This window comes from Sebastes fasciatus, chromosome 4 (genome assembly GCF_043250625.1).
Source record: "Sebastes fasciatus isolate fSebFas1 chromosome 4, fSebFas1.pri, whole genome shotgun sequence".
NCBI classification, from domain to species: Eukaryota; Metazoa; Chordata; class Actinopteri; order Perciformes; family Sebastidae; genus Sebastes; species Sebastes fasciatus.
In genome coordinates, this window is record NC_133798.1 from 22,008,141 (window position 1) to 22,022,152 (window position 14,012).

At 37.1% G+C, this 14,012-nt stretch overlaps 1 protein-coding gene across 4 annotated transcripts; it reads right to left on the reverse strand.

Moving 5' to 3' along the window:
- Positions 1-1,021: 1,021 nt before the first annotated feature.
- On the reverse strand, positions 1,022-8,265 carry slc24a1 (solute carrier family 24 member 1). Of its 4 annotated transcripts, none has more exons than XM_074632819.1 (9): positions 7,222-8,265; positions 6,109-6,168; positions 5,745-5,853; positions 4,446-4,514; positions 3,764-3,855; positions 3,325-3,588; positions 3,146-3,235; positions 2,300-2,466; positions 1,022-2,198 (listed from the first exon to the last, which is right to left on the reverse strand). In XM_074632819.1, exons 1-9 carry the CDS (start codon positions 8,263-8,265, stop codon positions 1,949-1,951), a joined length of 2,145 nt encoding a protein of 714 aa, XP_074488920.1. In that variant the 3' UTR covers positions 1,022-1,948. The 4 variants fall into 4 exon arrangements, with proteins under 4 accessions (XP_074488920.1, XP_074488919.1, XP_074488922.1 ...); XM_074632818.1 differs by having other exon boundaries at positions 3,698-3,855; XM_074632821.1 differs by lacking the exon at positions 4,446-4,514.
- Between the last annotated feature and the right edge of the window lie 5,747 nt (positions 8,266-14,012).

Sequence of the window (14,012 nt, forward strand, 5' to 3'; positions counted from 1 at the left end):
CTAACGGATGAATAAAAACTGCAAATAAATGTTTTCTGTTGGTTTAATCAACACAATTTTTTTTTGATAAAGGAATTAATTTATTGACACATATATAAAAATGTACAGTGTATTTGATTCTAGTATTTTGTATATTTCCTTTTGGTCTTCACTCTATGGTGTCAGTTTTAGACATTTGGACAACCGTATACTGTTTAATGTGACATCCAGAGCAAAAAAAGGACATTTTAAATCTCTTTGAACAGATGATGGTGCATGTTTTCTTTGCACTGAGCATATAAAAGATGTGTTAATGTCAAAGGTGTTATGTTAGGACAACAGCTCTGACCTGCCCTAATTCAAAATCACTTCCAAAAATGAGTGTGATGATTCACTGTGTTAATATTGTCTTTCACTTTTAACTGACAAAAACCTGCCTAGATTCTGGTTGTAGTAGTGTGATGCAGCTTCACAGCTTATTACTGGACCACGATAACATTATGATGATACGATGCTGGATCAGACGAGGCTGTGCGCTTGGAATAAACACCAATACCACAGCATGTACATATGCATTTTAATCACTTTGTAAGTTGTGACAAAAAAAACAAAACACTGATGACCAAAACATCATATGATGTGTACATGTTGTTTACACAATTTGTCAATTTAAACAATGTTTATGAAGTATTATTTATCATTTGTAACACAGATACTAATTTGTATGATTTTTATATATATAAAAAAAAGAAATCAAATTTCTTCCCTGGTTGGATCTATAGTTTGCATTCATTTATGAATAAACATGTTTATTCTACAGATGTCAAGTTTGATTTATTTTTTTTGCTATTGCTATACCTGACATTTTTATTAAAAAAAATGATGTGCATGAAAGAACATTGAGTTCAAGCAAGCTCAGGTTCTCTATAATGAATGTTATAAAACAGTTGTTGGCGCAAGTGTATACTTACATATTATACAAAATTCACATTTCCAAAATGTGCACATATTCTAAATTTCTAATTACTTTCTGTAGATGCTGTTTTGTAAACAGTGAAAAAAATGCAATATCCCTGTTAGTGTTCATTCTTTTACACTTACCTACACCACTGATTCCCAACCTGGGGGTCCCGACCCCCACTAGGGGTCACCAAAGCTTCAAGGGGGGTCGCGAGGCCTTCTTGATTTTAAGGGGTGTAAGACAACTTTTAAATCGTTATTTTTAAAGTTTGGATTATTATTCAAGATATAAACTTAAAAATTAGAAAAGTACGAGATTAAAACAACCGAAGAGCTGATAGAAAAATGGCCAAGTGTCAGGGAGAAGTAAACACTGACTTTGTCAAAAAAGAAGCCTATAAGTATGAATGATTATTAAAAAAATAAAGCGAATTCTGTTTAAAGTTCCTAAAAACAACAGAAAAACTCATCTCAGTCACAGGAAATAATCTTCATCCAAATCGCTCATTTTACACAAACTTCCTGCAGTTATTGCGTTCACTATTTGGGTTAATTGTACAGGTTATCAGTTGTTCTGTACTGTTATTGTTATGCATTGAATATAATATGAAATAACAATAAAGTATACCACTTAGTCAGGGCTCATCAGTTAATACAAAGATAGAAAAGGGGTCCCTAAAGGAAAAGGGTTGGGGAACACTGAACTACACTATATTAGACAATAGTTCTGCATCTCCTGTTGTAACCGAATTATGTTTATAAAAGCTGCCATTGTTACTTAATGTGATTATGTAAGAAGTTCTAGAAAATGTTGTAGTATGTGTGTTGTTGCTGACATACGTGACACGTCACTGGCAGCAATGCAGAGCAACTACAGTAGCTTTCCGCACGGTTTCTACAGATACCCAGACCCATGGTCATGAGGTCCGTTCATGTATGGGTTAACAGTTGTGCTTCAGGTCACAAGTGAAGAGAATGTCTTCTGTAGAGACGGCTCGTGCTCACACGTTCAGATGGAAACGGGGCAGACAATGATACGATCCTCCAGCATCACGCTTAGCACCAGGAAGATAAAGTAGAGCAGGAACATGGTGGAACCCAGCAGCTTATTCATCTTCCACTTGCAGTACGCAATAGAGATGATGACAAAGAGGAGCATGATGAAGAGAAGCACGATGGCACAGAAGAGCCCGTTGCTGCTGACGGCCAATGGAGCAAAATCGTGGAAGGATGAGTACAGGAGCCATGGCACTGGAAGACTTTTGAAAGTGACAGAGCGAGAAACACAGAAAAATTTATCAACTGAATGTTCATTAGCATTTCTTTTTCAATCATGACACATCAGGATATCGGCACTCACCCCACTGTGATGTCAAAGATGTTACTGCCCACAGAGCTGGACACAGCCATGTCCCCCAGGCCTTTACGTGCCACTATCACACTGGTAATGAGGTCCGGGATGGACGTCCCTGCAGCCAGGATAGTCAGGCCCATAATCTCCTCTGAGATGCCGATGGTCTCTCCCACCTACAAGGAAAAAACTACAGTTCAGAGTGGATAGAAGCTGCAGAAATGGACTTCTTGGACAATGAAATGAACAATCTTCTCCTCACTTTTAATAGTTATTGAAACTAATTTAAACTGAATTAAAGGTACAGTATGTTGGATTTGGTGGCATCTAGTGGCGTGATTGCAGATTGCAACCAACTGAGTACCCCTCCTCTCACTCCTCCCTTTCCAAGACTGTGGTAATGTGACCGAGTGCAAAACTTAGAGGCCATCCTCACCATAATAACACTACTTTGGGAGCAACGAAAGTCAACGGTGGCTGGCGAAAACTACGGTGGCCTTCAGGTAACGTAAAAACAGGAAAGGCTTTCCCTAGAGCCAGTGTTTGGTTTGTGCATTCTGGGCTACTGTAGAAACATGGCGAAGCAACATGTCGGACTACGCGAAGAGGACCTGCTCCCTATAGATATGAAGGGCTCATTCTAAGCTAACAAAAACACAACGATTCTTAGTTTCAGGTGATTATACACTAATGAAAACCTAGTTGTGAATACTGTATTCCAATACTGCTACTCCCCTGAAATGTTACACACTGTTCCTTTAAAAAAAGAACCAATGCTTTATGCTCATGTGCACAATCAGGAAACAAGGCAATGCATTTCAAATTCCATCTCTTAACTTTCCTACAGTAACTGACCTGATGGGCCCACCACACCATGAGGTAGGAGAAAATACCAATCCACGCTATAGAGCCCAGGAAGGTGACCGCAAAGAATTTTCTGGATTTCTGTTGGACAAAAGGTAAGTGATGTAATAGCAAAACACAGTGTCGAGGCATTTAAGATACCACAGCTGATCTGAGAGATGCTTCTTTACCAGATTGCGAACATCTGGAACTGTGAGCCACAGAGGGAGGATTATGGGCAGCAGGAGGAGGTAGGTGGCTTGTTTACGTTGTGTGTCAGGCCACTCTAGAGACAAAGGTTCATCTTCTTCCTCCTTCTCTTCTTCTTCTTCATCCTCCTCCTCCTCCTCCTCTTCTTCTTCTTCTTCTTCACTGGACTCTTCGCTTACTTCATCGCTGTCATCTTCATCACCGTCAGAGCCTCCTGACCCATCCTCTCCTGCTGGCACATCATCCTGAATTGTTGGGGAAGGAAATCATGATAGACAACAGAAGGAGCAGAAGAGAAATAAAAGCCTAAAGAGGCCTTCGGCGAAAGTTGTAGCTTCGTACATTGACTCTTACATAGACAGTTATCAAAGACTGACTTCTGGGCTTTTTGTTAACCACCAGGACAAGGTTGGAGTGTACCTTCTTGTCCTCTGGTTGCTCCTTCTTCACAGCTTCTGGGGGTGGGGCAGCCACTGGCTCTTTGGTCGGCTCGGTTTTACTTCCACCGCCGTCTGCGAAAAGGAATCCCAAAAATCTTGTGCATTTCCCTGATGCCTCTTACTCATTCAGCTATCTAAAAAACTCCCATGTCATTTTATAAGCCTTTAGGACGGGGTCATAGGGAGAAAATGCAGTGAATGTGTTGTTTGGACATGATATATGAGGTCATCCTCATGGCAACTGGACTGAATGTCTTCATAGGTGTATGGATTTGCACTGCAGGCACTTTACCTAGTCCTTAGTACCCTTTGTATGTTGTTACTGTATGCAATTTGATGTATTTCTTGTATTTTATTTACCCGGTAAACACTTACTATTTAACTTCTGGTCACCCACCTACAGTATACAGAAAAGCAGCATGAAATAATGCTAAAGACAAATCTTTCCATTGGTTGCAATAAAGTTATCTTATACTATTATCATAGACATCTGCTCTTTCTGTTGTCACAGAACCTGTTTGACTCACACTGAAGTCTTTTTGGCTGAATGTTTTTTGCAGCCCAGATGATGAGCAGTTTTCAGACTCTGTTCATGAACAGAGTCTGAAAACTTAATGAAAGGCGCCTGATGAGCGGATGACCTTCGCATCCTTCCATGTTACCTTTGGTTTTGCTCTCTGCCGTCCGTTTAGCCACATTATTCAGAGTCTCAGCCTTATCCTTAAATTTCCCTACGAACAATCAAACAACCAAAAACAAACTTAGAATAATTCTGCGATGATGTTGCTCAGTCATGTGATAATATCTACAATAATTTCATAGGAAGTCAAATAAGCAGTCACATCATCCACAAGTTTGGCATAACATCAAAAACAACAACAGCATCACAATCCTTTCTGCAGCACAGAGCAATGTCATGAGAAGAGTGAGTTTATCAAAGGAAGTGCACAAGAGGCACAATATAACACAAGACAGGATCTTACTTTTTCTCTCCATTGAAAATGCAGAAACAGCGTGGACAAATATAAATATTTTAAAGAATGTAAGAATTTGCTGTTCATTTTGACCCAATGTCTCAGATTGAATACGCCCACCTCAAGCAAGCATAATTTATAGCAGATGTCGAGATAGAGTAGATAACCATGCCGTATACAGTATCAAAACATCCATTTTGATATTACATAGCATTTCTAACTGTCTTTTTGTCCTTTTAACTGGGCTCATATTGCCCAAATAGAATAAATATATTTGATTAACAAAATCATATTTATGTATTTTACGATGCAGCACATCATTATCTAGGTAAGTTAAGTATATATTTGTAATGTTGCTTTGGAGTAGGTTGATACAGGCGCTGATAGCTGTGATCCAGATTTCATATTTTATATCATTCAAAAGCTGATTATTGTGAATGTGCTGGAGTAGTGGAGTGTACCGTGGTCTTGCCTCGGGAATAGTGTGCTCACCATAGCATGATGCACTATGAAGCTACAGTAACGTTACTAACATATCACGAAAACCACTGGGAAAGCTGTACAGGACCAGTCTTTCACCACAACAAATCAAAGTTAACTGATTAGATCACTTTTTTTGTAACTGATTTAACAAAAATATTAACACTTTTTGGTTTTGACTTTCACATAATAGAAATTGTTTAATAATCATTTAATGATTATTATGTATAAAACAATATTTCTGCTGACTAACACCACAGCTATGTGTATCCTAGGAATCTTTTTTATATTTCACTGTGGGCCTACAAATGGATCCCTCCATAGACTGAGGTAGGTATTTATCTGCTTAGTATCAATCTGGATTTAGTGCTGTCTTCAGTCGGGACGCTTTGCTAATCCATTTCACTATGAGAAGGACGTAGTCCACAGACACTCATTACAAGAGCTCGTTTAAAGGCAGACAATGATCAATCATTAGAGCGATCAGTGTGGTGGTGTGGTACTCACCCTCTCCTAGAGGGTCTAAAGTGTGGATCATAAGTTGGAAGATGGTGTTTCTCATGGTGCTGTTGTGTAAAGAAGCCGAGCTTCCCCCTCGCTGAAGGGATGGCTTCAACTGGGGAGAGAGATGGCTGAGGTCACGATAGCTACTCACAATAACAAACAGTGACACATCAGTGTTAGACAGTCATGTAGTAAGTAGTGGAGGTCAGGTACTTTTTCTTGAGAAGTGCATTGCAGCACTTAAAAGCAGGCTTGTTTACATGATGTTATGATGAATAGGACAGTAGAAAGGTCAACAAGATGTATAATAACATTTGCGTGTCTATGAGGAAGTTACTTTTTGTCTCTTGGTTGTTGTTTTTTTTACCTTTAATCGATTCTTGTCTTCTGGAGCAGGTCGGGCATTCTCCTCAGCGGCCCCATTTGTCTGCGTGGAACAATGTTTTTTCAGTGATAATCATTCATTGGTACCATTCATTGGTATAGTATGTTATTTCATTTTGGTAGACCTTAAATATCAGTAAACTGTATACTATCTTATTCACTGCTATTTTACACATTGCACACTCTGGGGGTCTTGTTAGTGTAATATGTCAGTAAAAGAGATGGAGCTGTGTGTTGTGTATAGGATTATAATTCTGTGAAATTATCCATCACTCTGTTAAAACTATATATATATATATATATATATATATATATATATATATATAACAACATAGTAGGATTATGTATGATGTAAATAGCATTTTCAACAGATGAAATAATTACATTTGCTCCCTAGGAGCACAGCTCCACCAGTATATCCAGCTCAACAAATACCCTGAGTGAGCACAAATACTGTAGCTTTACCTTGTGTAAATTAAGCTTCAATCACATTTACCAGGGTTGAACACAGTATATGTTGTTGATGCTACAGCTTGTACGGAGCCGTAGCTCCTCAAAGGATTATTTTGCTGTGGCTGATCAGCTTTGGTTCAACCAAGGCCTTTGCTAGTAACATTTCACCCTTTTGACAAACTTCCCATATAACCCCACAGGCGATAGCAGAGATGTCATGAGTCATGAGTAATGTGACTTTCTGTTTCACTGATAAACTACACTGCTTGTGATGAATATAATAGAACAAGAAACAAAATGATGCATGAGTGAAAGGGCGAGTTTCATACTTGAGAATATTAATCTTTTATGTACTAAAAATATCACAAAATCTGCACATTCGTAACTCATGAAGAGATATGCATTTGTCTTTAATAGCATATTGTTCTTTAAAGCTCCATAGCTTTGTTCTCAATTGCATACCACTGCCACAAATAAGTATGCTAGTATGCTTATAAGCATTTAGACAACATTGGGCCAATACCTGCAAACTGTTTGTTAGTAACTCTTCAGAGTTTCTTCCACACTTGAGAAAACACTCTCCACACTCTATCATATAACAGACTCATTATTGTGTCACTTGTTTTGTCACAGGAGTGCTTACCTTTTCAGCTTCTTCCACTGCAATGATTCTGATAATGTTCTTGTTATTGATGATTAGGGACTTGAAGGTCTTCTCTATTTGCACATTAAACTTCATGAAAGTCACATAGAGAGTGTAACAGCCCACCAGCATCAAGCTCTCCCACCACATTATGACATTATCCAAGAAGAAGATGATGAGTAAGATGAGGCCAACTATGTAGAAGGATACATCTCTGAAAAGTGGCCACCAGGTCAGATGAAGTACCTCCCGTGAAAACAAAGCACACATTCCAATCACGAACAAAATGTTGAAGACTGCTGAACCAACGATTGTGCCAATACCCACGTTGCTGTGGGCGATAAAGACTCCTATCAAGGATGTGAAAAGCTCAGGAGCAGAACCACCGGCAGCCATGAAGGTGGCTCCTGCTACATCTTCAGAGATAGCTAACTTGACTGTGATTACCCCCAGTGCAGGGACAAAGTACTCATCACACACAATTGCAAGTGCAATGAACATGTACATCATCCCAAAAATGTGGAGGATCACCCAGCCTTGTCTACGGTCTTCAATAGAAAAAATGTCTACAGGGTATTCACCCTTCATATGTGGAGCTTCACCAGGAGAAGCCGGAGTGATGGTGATCACAGGAGGAGCCGGAGCCGGTGTGAATGTCTCCAGTGGAGGCTCAGGGGCCACATAGATGCAGTGCACAATAGTCCGGTTTGTGGTTGGTAATGGTGGAGACTCGGTGGAAGTGGTTGCTTTAAAATCTGAAGTTGTACCCGTATGATGTGTCACAGCCATCTCTGGCGTTGTTTGATCTGTGAGCTCTAATTCTTGTATTGCAGTGAGAGGTTCCTCCAGCCCCGGAGTCTCTACAGTAGCCTCTTCAACGCCCTGGGTTGAACCTTCTCCAAAATCCTCTCCAATCTGAGGCATTGGCAAAGGCTCGTACAGTCTGGCACTGATGGTCAGCTGGTAGAGGGTACAGAGAAAAACCCCAGAGAGGAGAAACAAGACCCGGCTCAGCTGCAGTCGCTTCCTTCTTGTACAATACATTTTCCTCCAAAGCAGTGATGCTACTGGCTATGGAGAATTAAGCTGCATAAATGGGCTTTGGTAGAGGACAAGTCCAGCTCTCTCCCCAGCAGATCATGGGGGTGACAGAATCTAAAACTTCTACGGTGCGATTCATGTCATCCTCATCTCCTTGGAAAACCCAGCCTATTGTGAATAAAAAGATGCACCAGAGACAAAATTACATTTAGACAGCAGGTGGCACAACAGTGACTACTTTATTTGCACGTTGGTGATTTCTCCAAAACAGAATGAACAAAATGAGTGACAGACAAACACAAATATATAAATGTACATATAGAAAGAAAAACTGGATAACAACTAAAGTAAATGTCTTGTGGTAAAGGGTTAGGTGTTCCACGTAAATCACAAAGAGATTAAACAACACAATGCATTTTAATTACAGATGCAGACTTACCACAGAACTAAGGTCTTGCAAAGTCAGGGGGTGCAAAAAAATCTCCAAAAGCAGATTTCCACAGCTGCTTATTGCGGCACAAACAAAAGTCCAAACTGTTGCCAATGGCTACAGGGTTATGTAGGACACAGGACAAGTCTTCACAATGGATCAGTATAATACCTAACACCTGAAGTCTTCTAAGAGGATTATGTGCATTGTCTCACTCTCACTTTATCATCAGCCTACCGTAGTATTTTAATGCAAAATAAAAAGTGGTGCTTTAATCTAATGCTATTATTATTGCATGACTTTAGCATAAAATCGTTTTATGAATATTGACACTTGGAAATAATACTGATTATATAACATAAACATAACAATATGAACTGGAAACTTCACACTCTAGCCTAAAATGTATAATGTGCATAAAGCCAATAGCATTATTTTCTTTCTTTTTTTAATTATGGTTTAGTTCCTTGGTGATTTTTGTGCCAACTTTTTCAGCACAGGAAAATGTGCAAATTTCGCATTTAAATGTGCATCACATAGGAACTACTTATTGTAGATACACTGGTTCCACCCGGACGGAATCACTGATACACATCACAACACGACTTGTTTGCGTGAGTAACACAGAAAGATGTATTTATCTATTAGTCTAACTTATGGAAAGTTGTCCTTTTTGACTCATTCAGCAATAAACTGGTACGTTTTATCACCCTGTTTACAGAAAGATAGAAGTTAACCGAACAGCTAACTAACGGCAGCTAACGGTAACTAACGGCAACTAACGGTAACTAACGGCAGCCAACGGCAGCTCGATATTAACGTTATTAACGTTAGTAACGTTAGTAACGTGAGCTTCTAACGTCTTCAAGTGTCGCTGTTTGGTTTAAATCAACCTCAGTGTGTTTAAACATCTGGACCAGGGGTCAGCAACCTTTACTATCAAAAGAGACATTTTGGGCACAAAAAAAATAAAAATAAATCTGTCTGGAGCCGCAAAACATTTAATGATTGTGATGAAGGTAACAGTTTATAGTCTAAGTCTATAGTTTATAAGTCTAATGCAGTGAGGGACGAAGACTAAATGTACTACGGAGTATTAGGGCCACATTGAGGGAAAAACATCTGAGATTTACAGAATAAATAATTATCATAATATTAATATTATTACGAGAATAAAGTCATAACTTTACGAGAAAAAAAGAATATAACATTTAAAATTACTACTATATAAAATTATGAATTTATTCTCATAATATTATGACTTTTTTCTTGTAAAGTTATGACTTTATTCTCGAAATCTCAGATTTATTTATTTTTCTTCAATGTGGCCCTAATACTCCGGAGCCTCAGGTTGCTGACCCCTGAGCTAGGAGAACATTTTTATTATCTCCTTCCCTCGAGTAACTTCATAGAGCTTCTTCCAATCATTCCTGACTGTCCACACGTCGATGATGTACGGACCCCCCTAGATGATGTACTTCAGTAACGTTGAAAATATAGACAGATTCAAACTTCCTGGATCAATAACTCATAACCAAAACATTGTTAAAACACAAACAACGGCTCTTTGTAACCGTAGTAAGGTAGACGACGAGCTACAACCTCATTTTAATCAACACATAACGTTGGTCTCTATGTGCAGCCGGCTGAGAGATGAGAGGTCAGGGACCGTCTACAAAGTGCAACGCTGAAAAGAAGAAAATATTCAATAACTTCAGTATTATACTGTGTAGCACCACCAAAATAAATTCACACATCAATGATCTCCTCATAGTTGTACTACAACACTTAGTTTGGAAAAAATATGCTTTTGCATAATATTGGTGAATTTTTAATGCGAAAAATATTCAATAACTGGCAGTGCCATCAAAATGTCTTAATTAGTTTAATAAGTATAATCAGGAAGAGACCATTTCTCATTCAAAATTCAAAAGAATAATGCAATATAATATGTTTTCCAAACAAAGTGTTGTAGTACAACTATGAGGAGATCATTGATGTATGAAGTGATTTTGATGGTACCACACTGTACAACAGTGAAGTTATTGAATATTTTTCCCATTAAAAATTCACCAAAATTATGCAAAAGCATATTTTTCCAAACTAAGTATTGTAGTACAACTGTGAGGAGATCATTGTTAACTGTTAGCTAGCTACATGGGGTCAGGGCTGCATGTAGCTAGCTTACTTTAACTAACGTTAACTTTTGTCCTGTCATGTAACGTTAACAAGCAACGTTGTGCCGTTAACACAAATATACATTTTATTAATTCAAGATATTATGGTTAATAATGGCCAGTTCCTAGTTCATATTACTGTTTCATTTAGATAGTACAATAGAGTTTGTAAAGTTGTTCCAACTGCACATATCTCAGCTTCCTCAAAAAATTATAATAAACTATTACACCATGCAGCTGTAAATGGTATATTGGTGAACTTAATATAAAAGCTGGCCCTTAGCAGTTTATGAAGACTGATACAAGTGTACTCCAAAAGCTTTCTAGTCTACATATCTTCTCCTTTATGGGGCCCACAAGTGACAAAATGTTGTAAAAGGTTATCAGATAAGTCAAAAATATAACTGACTATATAAACAACAATATTGTCATTTAATATTAAGGTTTCATCTAGATTGAACAATAGAGTTTGTAAATTTCTTCCAACTGCTCTTGTCCAGTTACCTTAACCTTTTTTCATATATCTCAACTTACCTTGAAAAAATTATAGTAATGTATTACACAATGCAGCTCTAAATGGTGTATTATATTTGGTGAACTTGATATAAAAGCTTAGTAGTTTATTAAAATTGATAAAACTGTACTCCAAAAACTTTCTAGGCTACATATCTTGTCCTGTATGGGGCAAAAAGTGAAAACATTTGAAAAAATGTTGCAATCAGATTAGTCTAAAATATAACTGAATATAAAAACAATTATTTATAAAGAAATATAAAGCAAATACTTCACAGTACATTGTGAACTATTTGTGCAGGTTGTTACATAGGGTTATGTTTTGTATCTCTCTTTTCTGTCCTGTAGGTGGTGCTGGTAACTAATGGGTCTTTTGTCACACAGAACAAGAGTCACACAGAACATCCTAAATCAGACACCCATTGCATCATTATTATAATATGAAAATAATAAAAATTCGGGCTGTCAATCGATTAAAATATTTAATTGCGATTAATCACATGATGGTCCATAGTTAATCACAATTAATAGTAAATTAATCACACTTTTCTTATCTGTTCAAAATTTACCTTAAAGGGAGATTTTTCAAGTATCAATATGGGAGTGGGCAAGTATCCTTGCGTTATGCAAATGTATGTATATATATATATTATATAATCAATTACTAACCCAAAACAATGACAAATGTCATCCAGAAACCCTCACAGGCACTGCATTATGTTCAAGTCATAACATGGCAAAGTCAAGCCTAACAGGCAACAACAGCTGTCAGTGTGTCAGTGTGCTGACTTGACTATGACTTACCTAAAACTGCATGTGATTATCATAAAGTGGGCATGTCTGTAAAGTGGAGACTCGTGGGTACCCATAGGACCCACTTTAATTTATATATCTTGAGGTCAAGGTCAAGGGACCCCTTTGAAAATGTCCATGACAGTTTTTTCTCGCCAACATTTAGCGCACCTTATAGTATTTAAGAGAGTCATTAAAAAGTATCATAGTATATTATATGTTACATCCCAGTGAGGTCTAGAGGTAAGGGAAGAAATGTAAGCCAATGTTGTCAGGCGTTAAGTTGCTATTTATTGAAAAAGGACAATCGAAAAAGGCAACACAAGCTGCAGTCAGCAACAATAATGCAGCAAATAGATAAACAACAGTGTCAGCAGAGTCAATCAAGTAAAGGAAAAGGGCTGTGGTAATAACTGATAAAATGTAAATGTGATGATAAAATGTAATAACAACTGTAGTATGGTATGCCATAAGTGTCATGCAAAATTTCCTAATAAATATTGTATAGTATGTCATAAGAAAGCCATTGTATAATGCTATACTAAATATAGTAGGATATGCCATAAACCCATCATAAACAATATGATAGTATTCCATAAAAAATTTATTAAAAATGTCATAGTATGCCACAAAAGAGTCATATAAAAATATAATTGTATAATATGCCATAAAAGTCATAAAAGCCATAAAAGTCCAACACCCAGAGTGAATAAGTCCAATATGCTACGAAACAGCAGGACAGTATGACAGATCAGATAGCTCAGTACAAGGAGAGGGTTATGGAACAAAAAAACATACATTTTAATGTTGTTTTTTTTATTGATAATGCAGCACACATGACCCAGAATGACCTCTCTGAGTACACTCATACAGTAGAAGACGTGGATGAAGTGAGTGAAGAAACTTGTCATCCTCAGTTTTGGTCCGTAAACTGAACTCATCTGGGGAGAAAAGAAGAGAAGAACGACATAAGAATTTGCATCACTTCGCATACATCTGTGCAACTACTACTACAACAGGCTTTCTTAAAGTGTTGATGACTGAGTGCATATTGAGGGAGCCAGCATATGATTGAGGGTCGCACAAAATATTCTATGACTTTTTGAAATTACACATTTTATGACATACTATATTATGATTTTTTTTAGGGCATGGCATTTTTATTACATTTTAGTGGCATATTATATGATGACGTTTTTTATGACATACTATATTCTGACTTTTTTATGGCAACCTATACTATGACCTTTTTTCATGAATTTATGACATAATATACTATGACTTTTATCACTTTTTTTCAATGTACTATATAATGCCTTTTTTACTTTCTTGACATACTATACTATGGCTTTGATACAACATACCAATCACTTTAAAAAGAAGGTAATCACTGCAATCTGCCATCCTTCCAGGACCTGAAAAAACTGTTAAGCTCTTAATTTTTTTCTGAAAAAAAATATTTTTCATATTTTTGACAATTTGTTTTATTTTATTTATGCTTCATGACTCTGCATTTCATTGTATGTGAAATCCTACTGTGCAATAAACGTATTTCTGATTCTGATTCCGATCTCTGACATTTTGTAATAAATATAGTACACTATAACTTTAAATGACATTTTGTATGGCATACTATTCTATGAGTTTTTAAATAACAAGTAATCATAAAGTAAAGTAACTTAGTCTATACTATGACTTTTTTTCATGAAATTTTGGACAAATTTTGGACAAATGTTTCGTCATACTATACTATGACTTTTTTTGGTGAAAGTTTTCTTCATATTATACTCTGACTTTTTCATGAAATTTTTCACAATGCTATACCTTGAGTTTTTTGG